The 12,202-nt window shown below is 43.4% G+C and overlaps 1 protein-coding gene across 2 annotated transcripts in view; it reads left to right on the top strand.

Moving 5' to 3' along the window:
- Positions 1-12,202, top strand: part of RRP1B (ribosomal RNA processing 1B) — a 23,456-nt gene continuing 11,254 nt past the window's right edge. For both annotated transcript variants that reach the window (XM_015814745.1, XM_015814752.1), the window contains exons 1-5: positions 1-227; positions 610-692; positions 3,319-3,376; positions 4,167-4,252; positions 6,275-6,336. In XM_015814745.1, coding sequence (XP_015670231.1) covers positions 83-227; positions 610-692; positions 3,319-3,376; positions 4,167-4,252; positions 6,275-6,336 — 434 coding nt within the window. In that variant the 5' untranslated portion in view covers positions 1-82. The remainder of the gene's footprint in view (positions 228-609; positions 693-3,318; positions 3,377-4,166; positions 4,253-6,274; positions 6,337-12,202) is intronic.

Raw genomic sequence — 12,202 nt, 5'->3', positions numbered from 1 at the left:
ACGGGCGCCGGAGAGCGTCTGGGTTCAGGCCAATCTAGCTGCGCCTCCTGTTCGGAAAGAAGGACGTGGTTGTTGGGGGATTATGGCTCCTGCTGCTCTCGTCTCTGCTGGGCAACCTCCTGAGATCCAATTTGCTCAGAGGTTGGCCTCGAACGAGAAACGGATTCGGGATCGGGCGCTGAAAAAGCTACGTGGCTACATCACGCTCAGGACCCAGAGTCTAGAAGGTAAGGTTGGAGAAGCACGTGGGACAAAATAGCGTGTCAGGCCAGCGGTGAAGACGAAAATACACGTGTTTGTTATTGGTAAACACGGGAAGGACCATCTCCAAAGCGATAGGAGCAAAAGATGCATTAAGATGCTGTTTATATGAATAACAAGTTACATGCTTGCTACATTTAACTGTTAATATGACAAATTGATATTTGTATGATTGCACAATTATACATAGTTCTCTGTTAACTGTATTTTTGAAAAATGGACATTTGTATGATTGTACTTAATTATGCATAATTCTTGGCTAATAAGTGGGTCTTTTCCATCACTTAAGCAGTTGCAGTGCAAGTTTCGATTTACTTTTTTAAATAATAATTTCCTTTTGTGCTATAGGTTGCTTCAGTCAAGAAGAATTGTTAAAAATATGGAAAGGATTATTTTACTGTATGTGGATGCAGGATAAACCTCTCTTGCAGGTATGTTATATGGAGTTGGAAAGGATCACAGGATCATTTAGTCCAGGGTTTCTTAATTGGCAGATCCACAACCCTTTGAGGGTCCATGGATAGTTTTCACAATGCCTGAATTTATAAGGGGGGAAATATAACTTTATTTTCATATATATTGTGATATTACATATTTTTAATATTTGATCATTGCATTTGAGCATAATTGATATCCATAGATTTCACCAGACTCTCAGAGGCCAAAAAAATTAAGAACTTCTGATCTAGTCCAACCCCCTTTGATGTATAAGAAAGCTAATTACATTAAAGTTAAATATCCCATGAGATATGACTATCCAGCTTTTGAAAGCCTTAAGAGATGGAAAATCCTCGGTTGCATAGATTGATTACTCCATTATACAGCCAGTACAGATCTTACTAATAGGAAAATTACTCTTATACTTAGACAAAAGAGCTGTAGCTTATATCCATAACCAATCCTAGTTTCTGTGGAATAAAAAATTTATCCTTTTGCTTGTCTGAATCTTGTCTCACAGTTTTCGCCAGGCTAAACATACCAAGTTCCTTCAGTCTGTCCTCACAGGGCATGTCAGCAAGACCCTGTATCACTTTTGTTGCTCTCATCTGAACCTGTTGTAACCTGCCAAAGTCCTTCTAGAAATATGATGCTTAGAATCATGCATAATATTCAGATGTAGTGTCTCCAGTGCAAAAGTAGAGGGGGATAAGGACTTCATTACATCTTTGTTACAGTATTTCTTCTGATACATTCCAGAATTGTGTCACTATTTCTAGAGATTGCTTTACACTAATGGCTCACAACTTGTCCTCAATTCAGCATATGCCTTATATTTTTCCTTACTAAATGAACAGGTAGTTCTCAACTTACAACTATTTGTTTAGTGACTGTTCAAAGTTACAATGGCACCGAAAAAAGTGACTTATGACTGTTTTTCACACTTACAACCATTGCAGCATTTCCCTGGTCATGTGATCAAAATTTGGATGCTTAATAACTGGCATGTATTTATTTCTGTTAGTGTCCCAGGGACATATGAGCAGTCAAAATGAATACAAGTTGGCCTGCTTTATTTGTTCTGATATCTTTCCAGGTATAACTGGAAAGTACTCTTGGTTATTCCCATTTAGAATTTCTGAGGTTTTTTTAAAAATACACGATCATGAAATTTACTTTTAAAGCTGTGCTGTATTGTACTGTTTTTTATTATTATGGGAAACCAGGAGAAAAAAGAAGTCAGTGAATCTTAGTTGCTTTATAGAGGTAGTCCTCAACTTACTACCACAATTGGGACCATAAATTGTTGCAGTCATAAGTTGAAACATCCTGTGACTACTGGATTTTTCAGCCATTGTAATGATTTTTCAGCCATTCATAAGTCAAGTCATGCAGTCGTAAGTGCAAATCCAGCTTAATTAATGGTGTTTTTGCCACTTTTTATCGAAAACCAGCAAAAACGTGTCAAACATTGTGATGACATGACCATGGGACACTGCACCTGGTTGTAAATGTGAGCTGGTTATCGAGCACCTGAATTATGATCACATGACTACAAGGGCAGGGTAATGGTCGTAAATTCAAATTTACATTGTAATTGACTTTGGGGGCTGTTGTTAATTCAAGCCATCATTAAACAATGGCTGTAAGTTGAGGAATACCTGTAAAACCTTTTTGTATAAATTTTTACAGCTATCTTAATGCAGCTATATTAAATTCAGTATTAGGATACTGCGTAATATATGCTCATCTGTTAGTCATTTATAGATGTGAGGGAAGTATGTATTCATTGATATTCATAATAATTTACTTGCATTCTATGCCACCTACTCCTTGGAATTCCAGGCAACAATAATATTGATGGGGTCAATAAACAGGTATTTTGATTATTGTCCCAGCATTTTTAGTTCACTTCCACAGGCTGAAATAGACAGATTTTTTTATGTCGAAACATTGAATTCATACCTGAGATGATATTCTTCTTGAGACATGATGATGATATTCTTCTTGAGACATGATAAACTTATGTCAGCCTTTCCAAGCCTATTGTTTTTCAGTTTTGTTTAGACAGCAGCTCTTATCATCCCAGTTAGCATAGCTAGTGCCAATTTGGGAAGGCCCTCTGCAGTTGAACCATTAAAAATATGGTTCATATATTTAAGCCATTACATCTGTTTATGTTTTAAAAGATTATTTTCTGACTATTTGTATAATAAATTATTTATTGATTCTGTCTTAACTTATTACCAGTTTTTAAAGTAATTAACCATTCTGGTATATTAATGTTCTGAATACTAAAATCTGAAATATAAACATTCTATCAAGGCTTATCCACAGAAGTATAAATTAAGAGTCTCATGATCACATATGAGACTGCTTGATTTAGGAAACGTCTGCATGTTCTATCTTCAGTGTCAGGTTGTCGTATTTAACTATGGCAGAGGAGCTTAATCAAGCTCAAATTGTATTGGTGCTTATATTATACCCATCATCAGTTTTCTATATTTAAGGAAGATCTGACAGCAAGCTCAGTTTTCTGAGAAGGGTATTTTCTGAATATTATACTGATAGGAATCTACTTTTGTGACATTATTACTAAACACAATTCTAACTTTCCAGGAGGAGTTGTCAAATAATATATCACAGCTAATCCATTTAATCGAGAATATGGATACTCGTAAGTCTCTTTATTTTTATTTCTTTTATGTTCAGGAGCTCATATCCAAGGCTTTATATTGCAGAGAGAAACAATGCAAGGAAGAAACAGGTTTTGGAGCCAGAAGTTTATTTTGTGGAGATTTATCCTGAAACAGCAACAGCAGCAATTATATTTCTAGCACATAACATTCTGGAGCATAGTATAGTATAGCAAGCTAGTATTTACTGCAGGCTAGCATATTAATATTAATATGAAGGATTAAATAGCAACAGAATTTAGATTCTATATAGTGTTATGGTCTAGAAGTAGCAACAACAAATCTCAAATTTTGTTGTTTTAAAAAAGGGCTTAGATATTTTTAAACAAAGCTATTAATTGCTACTTGTCATAACTTTATCTTACTGCATCTCTGAACACAAACTGCTGAGAAATATAGGTAGGCAGATTCTGTTGTGTCCCTCTCCGTACTTTACTACTCATAGGGGTTGGTTAACTGCTGTGGAGGTGGAATAGTAATCTGGACAGGCCTTTGGTGTAATGTTCTCTGAGAACAGGTGGCAAGAAAAGAGAATACAAAAAAACAGGTTTGCCCATTCTCAGCTTTGGCACTATCTATGCCAAGATTTCAGGTCAGGTGGATCAGCCCTAAGACAATTCAGTGTTTAAGGTAAAAAAAGGTCCCTTTCTCTTTCTGAAAACAGAAAACTTCCTTTGGTGTGTCTGCTGCTCGGACTCTTAAAGATTAGTTTTTCCATCACTTATGAAAGGTGACTGGAATTTAAACATTATATCTATTATCTCAAAACAGGACACTTGTTCATTCAGACTTTCTGGCAAACTGTGAATCGTGAATGGAACGGATTAGACCGATTGCGGCTAGATAAATTTTACATGGTAAAGTTAAATTCTTCTTCCCGTTTTAAAAGTTTCTTGGGAAAAAGCATGGAAAATATCCAGGGATATATTGTTCTACAACAAAAGATTCACTTTCAGAAATGGGATTGGTAATATTAACATCTATTTAAAATGCATTTTCTCATTTAAATGTACTATTGCCATATGTTTATATTCTTATAAAATAACCTTCCTAAGCAAAAGTACAAATTCATTTTAAAAGAACTTCTAAATCATAGTTAGGACATGTTGTTAATTTTAATCCAGATTTCATTTCAGTTCCTTTTTTATTTATTTGAATAATTAATGTACATCACATATAAGAGTAATGTAACTATGGCTGTTGGGTTTTTAGTATTTTATTATTTAGTGTAATTATGTTTAGGTTTTATTAATTTATTTACTGTTGGGATTCCAAATATTTGTATGTTAATGCATTCATAATGTTAATGTAGTATAAACAGTTATGAATCTTTGGTAGATTCTGTGATATAAAAATAGAAAAATATTCATGCCCTGTTATACAATTAAATTATTAATATTTTAGTCAAAACTAAGAAAAAAATTAAGCTAGCATTTACAGTTAAAATATCTATATAATCCTTCAAATAGGATTCCTAGTTCTTAAAAGCTTGTTCAGGTATAGCAAGAGATACGAATTATTTGAACAGGTAGACCTGGAGTTATGATACCTAATTCAGTGACCGTTATTACAATGGTACTGAATGAGGGGGACTTACAATCGTCCACACCATTATGGCTGTTGCAGTTCTCCAAGGTCACATAATTGCATTCTGGGTGCTCAGGCACTCGACTCGAGATTATGACATTGCAGCAAGCTACAGTCACAACTGCCTTTTTTGATCTTACCTACAGCTTCCCACAAAACAAAACAAAAATCAGTGGGGAAGCTGGCAGCGAAGATCATAAGTTGGTCCTGCCACTTTTTATCCCAAGGACCCCACTATGGAATATGAGAATTCAAGGACTTCATACTCAGTAGCACCTCCCTTGCTCTGTGGCATGCATACATCTTCTGCCAGCTCACTCTTGCTCCCTAGTACCTGCCTATGGCTTTTGTTAATCTGTCTGTGCTCCCTAGTGCGTACTCTTGGCACTTGCAAACTCCATGTACTCCTTACCTAAGACTGAGACCTACTGCTTTGTAAATAACAAGTTATTTACCAAAGTCATGGTAATGGGAATTCTATTGTTGTTTCCTAAACAAATGCTTAATTTGATCCATAATGTTCATATGACTGCTCTGCAGCTGTGCTTTTCAGAGATAATAGGAATGTATCTGGAAGATACCAGATTTGAGAAAATTGGTCTGGTCAGTTTCATAGATAGATTTTCATGGTATTTAGGAAATTGAAACTGTTGAAGTGTTATAAAATGGAACATGCAATCTAGAGCCTATGCTATACCTCAACTTCCATATCATTAGTCAGTTTAGCAGTTGGCAAAAATGTTCATTTGAAGGAATGTGGTAGCTTAATGATCCTTGGTTCACTTAACAACCTTGGTGGCTGATTTTATGGCTGTCATAAAAACAGTTGTAAAGTCAAGTCAGGTGACATGATAACCCACATAATGATTGTAACAACTTATGACCAAAATTCTGGGCTCAGTTGTGGTCGTTAAGTGAGAACTACCTGTACCTCCTTTCCCATTGTAAAAATGCTGTCCAGCATTCAGTGAATGAATAAGGTGACTGGAATTTAAACATTGGACTTGTCTTTCTCACTCCTGTTTTCTCACTTATGGACCACAACCAAGACCTTTATTCCCCTCAGAAACAGTGGATGCACAGAAATTCACTGTGCATTCAGCCAACATAGCATTGGATCTTAAATTCATAACATGCTAACAAACAGTTCCTCCGTGAGGGGTAAAATTTAGCCTAAAATGTGTAAAGAACATCCCTGTGTTATTCCAAGTTCTTTCAATACATTAAGTGCTGCCCTATAAACTTAATAACATGATTGGAAAAAATGTGTGCATCTTTTTTTTCTAACCTAGTTGATCCGCATGATGCTGAGGCAGTCCTTTGAAGTTCTGAAAAGAAATGAGTGGAATGAAAGGTAGGCCATGTCTGTTGTTTGTATATTGTGCCAGTCTTGTGTGCTTTTGATTTTTATCATTATATGTATCTCACCATCACATTTGGAAATCATGTTTTATGGTGCACCTAGTTTTGTAAATCAGGCTGTGGTTTAGCATGATAGATATATGCATTGATTTCTGTGAGATCAATATTTACCTGCTTAATTACCAAACAGAACATTTCATCTGTTAAAAATGATCTCTGCATGACATTTCTTTTAACTGACTGTTCGATGAACATCAATCATCTGCTCATTGATTTAATCTCATATGATCTACAGGTAGTCCTCAACGTATGATCATTCATTCAGTGACCATTCAAAATTGCAGTGGTGCTGAATGAAGGGACATAAAAACCTATACTCAAAGTTATGGCCACTACAGCTCCCTCACGGTCACATGATGAAAATTTGACAGCTTGGCAATCTGCCTGCTCTTACAACTGATCACAGGGACACTGCAGTTGTCTCCACTAGTTATCTTTCCCATCATCCTACGCTTCCAGGTCGCTTGGGGTTGCTTCTCACCTAGCTGAGTCCCCACAGGCCTTGGGCCTGCTTTCTGCACCATTGGATCTCACCGCCTTGGTCCTTCTTGCCTTATTATGTCTTGCTATACTTACCTCTTCCAGTGATTGCCTTTCCAAACGACAGCCAGACCAATGTAACTGTTTCCAGGGACCACGTGTGAACTGGGGAAAAGCTGCCATCCTGGAAGTGGGTACCATTTGTGGAATCTCTCAAAAGAGTGCAATTTTCCATGTTGGCACCCACTTCCAGAATGGTGCAAGGTAGCCTCTGCAGGAAGGCTGCACATCACATCAGCTGGGCATTCTTTTGGAAAGGTGATCTTCAAAGAGGTACCGTATTTTTCGCTCTATAAGACGCACTTTCCCCCTCCCCCAAAAGATGGGGGAAAATGTCTGTGCGTCTTATGGAGCGAATGCCGCCTCCCACCGCGCCGCTCCACGTCCCGCGCCTCCGTGTTTCAAGCCTCTGTGGCACAGAACTGCTGGCGTTATGCTTGGGCGGAAGACGTTTTCTTTTACAGATGGGGTGGGTGGGCCTGACATTCGCGCGCAGGCAGGACCCCGCCCGCCGAGCCACCGCTTCCCCATCCCCCTCCACGCCAGCCGGCTCCGGCTCCAGACCTCCCAGCTTACGGGCGCAGGTCCGGGGCTCGCCAGCTGACAGGCACAGGAGGTAGGTGCCGCCGCGGCCTCCCAACCGCGCCGCCGCGGCCTCCCAGTCGCTTGCTTCTTCGGCTGGAGCGACTGCAAGGGCGTGCATGGTCCCGAAGGGCCGCTGACGCGCTCCCCGCCGCCGGCGACCATGCAACCCCTTGCATGGTCGGGTGGGCCTGACATTCGCGCGCAGGATTCGCGCGCGCCTACCTCTTGCGCCCGCCGAGCCACCGCTTCCCCATCGCCCTGCACGCCAGCCGTCTCCGTCTCCAGACCTCCCAGCTGACGGGCGCAGGTCCGGGGCTCGCCAGCTGACGGGCGCAGGAGGTAGGCGTCGCCGCAGCCTCCCAACCGCGCCGCCGCGGCCTCCCAGCCGCTTGCTTCTTCAGCTGGAGCAACTGCAAGGGCTTGCATGGTCCCCAAGGGCCGCTGACGCGCTCCCCGCCGCTGGCGACCATGCAAGCCCTTGCATGGTCGGGTGGGCCTGACATTCGCGCGCAGGATTCGCGCGCGCCTACCTCTTCCGCCTGCCGAGCCACCGCTTCCCCATCGCCCTGCACGCCAGCCGGCTCCATCTCCAGACCTCCCAGCTTACGGGCGCAGGTCCGGGGCTCGCCAGCTGACGGGCGCAGGAGGTAGGCGCCGCCACGGCCTCCCAGCCGCTTGCTTCTTCGGCTGCCTCCCGTCCTGCTCCCCCTCCCCACCTGTTCGGCCGAGGAGGCGATGGGGACGGCGGCCGGGAGGCGCTGCCTCCCGTCCTGCTCCCCCTCCCCACCCGTTTGGCCAAGGAGGCAATGGGGACGGCCGGGAGGCGCTGCCTCCCATCCTGCTCCCCCTTCCCTGCCCGTTCGGCCGAGGAGGCGATGGGGACGGCGGCTGGGAGGCGCTGCCTCCCATCCTGCTCCCCCTTCCCTGCCCGTTCGGCGCCGTCTGCCTTTCATTCTTTCTCTCTCCTAACCTGGAGGGAGAGGGAGGGAGAGAAAGAGAGAAAGAGGAAAGGAAGAGAAAGAGGAAAGAGAGAAAGAGGAAAGAGAGAGGAAGGAGGGAAAGAGAAAGAGACAGAGAAAGAGAGGAAAGAGGGAAAGAGGAAAGAAAGAGAAAGAAAAAAAGAAAGAAAGGGGAGAGGAAAGAGAAAAAGAGGAAAGAAGAGAGAGGAAAGAGAAAGAGAGAAAGGGAGAGGAAAGGGGGGAGAGGAAAGAGAAAGAAAGAGGGGGAGAGGAAAGAGAAAAAAGATTGAGAAAAGAGAGAGAGGAAAGAAGAGAAAGAGAGAGGAAAGAGAAAGGAAAGAGGAAAGATAGAAAGAGAGAGGAAAGAGGGAAAGAGAAAGAGAGGAGAGAGAAAGAGGAAAGAGAAAGAGGAAAGAGAGAGAAAGAGAGGAAAGAAAGGAAAGAAAGAGAAGAGGAAAGAGAAAGAGGAAAGAGAAAGAGAGGAAAGAGAGAAAGAGGAAAGAGAAAGAGAGACAGAGAAAGAGGAAAGAGAGAGAGAAAGTTAGAGGAAAGAGGAAGAGAAAGAGAGACAGAGGAAAGAGAGACGGACAGACAGAGACAGAAAGAAAGAGAGAGGAAAGAGAGAAAGTTAAAGGAAAGAGGAAGAAAGGAAAGAGAGAGGAAAGAGAGAAAGTTAAAGGAAAGAGGAAGAAAGAGGAAAGAGAAAGAAACAGAAAGAGAAAGTTAGAGGAAAGAGAGAAAGGAGAGGAAAGAGAGAGAAAAAGAGGAAAGAGAAAAAGAGAAAAAGAGGAAAGAGAGGAAAGAGAAAGAGAAAGGGAGAGGAAAGGGGGGAGAGGAAAGAGAAAAAGAGGAAAGAGGGAGAGAAAGGGAGAGGAAAGAGAAAGAGAGGAAAGAGAAAGAAAGGGGGAGAGGAAAGAGAAAAAAGATTGAGAAAAGAGAGGAAAGAGAAGAGAAAGGAAAGAGGAAAGAGGGAAAGAGAAAGAGAGACAGAGAAAGAGAAAAAGAGGAAAGAGGGAAAGAGAGGAAAGAGAGAAAGATAAAGGGGGAGAGGAAAGAGAAAAAGAAGAACGAAAAAAGGAAAGAGAAAGAGAAGAGAAAGAGAGACAAAGAGACCCTTTTGACATCTAAAATGAAGAGAACTCTGCATACGGTATATCTTTTTACCTTTATTTTATATATACACACACAGACAGACACACACACACACACATATATATTAAAGGTAAAAAAGGATATATGCAGTGTTATCTTCATTTTAGATAGAATATTTTTTTTCTTGTTTTCCTTGTCTAAAAACTATGTGTGTCTTATGGTCAGATGCGTCTTATGGTGCGAAAAATACGGGTAAGTGGAGGAAAGCATGATGGGCAGCAAGGAGGCCCAAAACTGTGGGACCCAGAAGCGTGGGAAGCAGGCCTGAGGTCAGTGTGAACCCAATAGGACCAGAAGCAGACCTGAGGCCTGTGAGGACTCAGCCAGGTGGGAAGCAAACCCAGGTTCTGTNCGCGCGCCTACCTCTTGCGCCCGCCAAGCCACCGCTTCCCCATCGCCCTGCACGCCAGCCGTCTCCGTCTCCAGACCTCCCAGCTGACGGGCGCAGGTCCGGGGCTCGCCAGCTGACGCGCGCAGGAGGTAGGCGTCGCCGCAGCCTCCCAACCGCGCCGCCGCGGCCTCCCAGCCGCTTGCTTCTTCGGCTGGAGCAACTGCAAGGGCTTGCATGGTCCCCAAGGGCCGCTGACGCGCTCCCCGCCGCTGGCGACCATGCAAGCCCTTGCATGGTCGGGTGGGCCTGACATTCGTGCGCAGGATTCGCGCGCGCCTACCTCTTCCGCCCGCCGAGCTACTGCTTCCCCATCGCCCTGCACGCCAGCCGGCTCCATCTCCAGACCTCCCAGCTTACGGGCGCAGGTCCGGGGCTCGCCAGCTGACGGGCGCAGGAGGTAGGCGCCGCCGCGGCCTCCCAGCCGCTTGCTTCTTCGGCTGCCTCCCGTCCTGCTCCCCCTCCCCACCTGTTCGGCCAAGGAGGCAATGGGGACGGCGGCCGGGAGGCGCTGCCTCCCGTCCTGCTCCCCCTCCCCACCCGTTTGGCCAAGGAGGCAATGGGGACGGCCGGGAGGCGCTGCCTCCCATCCTGCTCCCCCTTCCCTGCCCGTTCGGTCGAGGAGGCGATGGGGACGGCGGCTGGGAGGCGCTGCCTCCCATCCTGCTCCCCCTTCCCTGCCCATTCGGCGCCGTCTGCCTTTCATTCTTTCTCTCTCCTAACCTGGAGGGAGAGGGAGGGAGAGAAAGAGAGAAAGAGAGAAAGAGGAAAGGAAGAGAAAGAGAGGAAAGAGGAAAGAGAGAGGAAGGAGGGAAAGAGAAAGAGACAGAGAAAGAGAGAAAAAGAGAGGAAAGAGGGAAAGAGAGAGGAAAGAAAGAGAAAGAAAAAAAGAAAGAAAGGGGAGAGGAAAGAGAAAAAGAGGAAAGAAGAGAGAGGAAAGAGAAAGAGAGAAAGGGAGAGGAAAGGGGGGAGAGGAAAGAGAGAAAGAAAGAGGGGGAGAGGAAAGAGAAAAAAGATTGAGAAAAGAGAGAGAGGAAAGAGAAGAGAAAGAGAGAGGAAAGAGAAAGGAAAGAGGAAAGATAGAAAGAGAGAGGAAAGAGGGAAAGAGAAAGAGAGGAGAGAGAAAGAGGAAAGAGAAAGAGGAAAGAGAGAGAAAGAGGAAAGAAAGGAAAGAAAGAGAAGAGGAAAGAGAAAGGGAAAGAGGAAAGAGAAAGAGAGAAAGAGGAAAGAGAAAGAGAGACAGAGAAAGAGGAAAGAGAGAGAGAAAGTTAGAGGAAAGAGGAAGAGAAAGAGAGACAGGAAAGAGAGACGGACAGACAGAGACAGAAAGAAAGAGAGAGGAAAGAGAGAAAGTTAAAGGAAAGAGGAAGAAAGGAAAGAGAGAGGAAAGAGAAAGTTAAAGGAAAGAGGAAGAAAGAGGAAAGAGAGAAAGAAACAGAAAGAGAAAGTTAGAGGAAAGAGAGAAAGGAGAGGAAAGAGAGAGAAAAAGAGGAAAGAGAAAGAGAAAGGGAGAGGAAAGGGGGGAGAGGAAAGAGAAAAAGAGGAAAGAGGGAGAGAAAGGGAGAGGAAAGAGAAAGAGAGGAAAGAGAAAGAAAGGGGGAGAGGAAAGAGAAAAAAGATTGAGAAAAGAGAGGAAAGAGAAGAGAAAGAGAAAGGAAAGAGGGAAAGAGAAAGAGAGACAGAGAAAGAGAAAAAGGGGAAAGAGGAAAGAGAGAAAGATAAAGGGGGAGAGGAAAGAAAAAGAAGAACGAAAAAAGGGAAGAGAAAGAGAGACAAAGAGACCCTTTTGACATCTAAAATGAAGAGAACTCTGCATACGGTATATCTTTTTACCTTTATTTTATATATACACACACAGACAGACACACACACACACACACATATATATTAAAGGTAAAAAAGGATATATGCAGTGTTATCTTCATTTTAGATAGAATATTTTTTTTCTTGTTTTCCTTGTCTAAAAACTATGTGCGTCTTATGGTCAGATGCGTCTTATGGTGCGAAAAATACGGGTAAGTGGAGGAAAGCATGATGGGCAGCAAGGAGGCCCAAAACTGTGGGACCCAGAAGCGTGGGAAGCAGGCCTGAGGTCAGTGTGAACCCAATAGGACCAGAAGCAGACCTGAGGCCTGTGAGGACTCAGCCAGGTGGGAAGCAAACCCAGGTTCTGT

The sequence above is a fragment of the Protobothrops mucrosquamatus genome, unplaced genomic scaffold (genome assembly GCF_001527695.2).
Source record: "Protobothrops mucrosquamatus isolate PMUCROS unplaced genomic scaffold, P.Mucros_1.0 scaffold_93, whole genome shotgun sequence".
Taxonomy (NCBI): domain Eukaryota; kingdom Metazoa; phylum Chordata; class Lepidosauria; order Squamata; family Viperidae; genus Protobothrops; species Protobothrops mucrosquamatus.
Note: the sequence above shows the minus strand (reverse complement) of the source record. Positions and strands in the feature narration are given on the sequence as shown.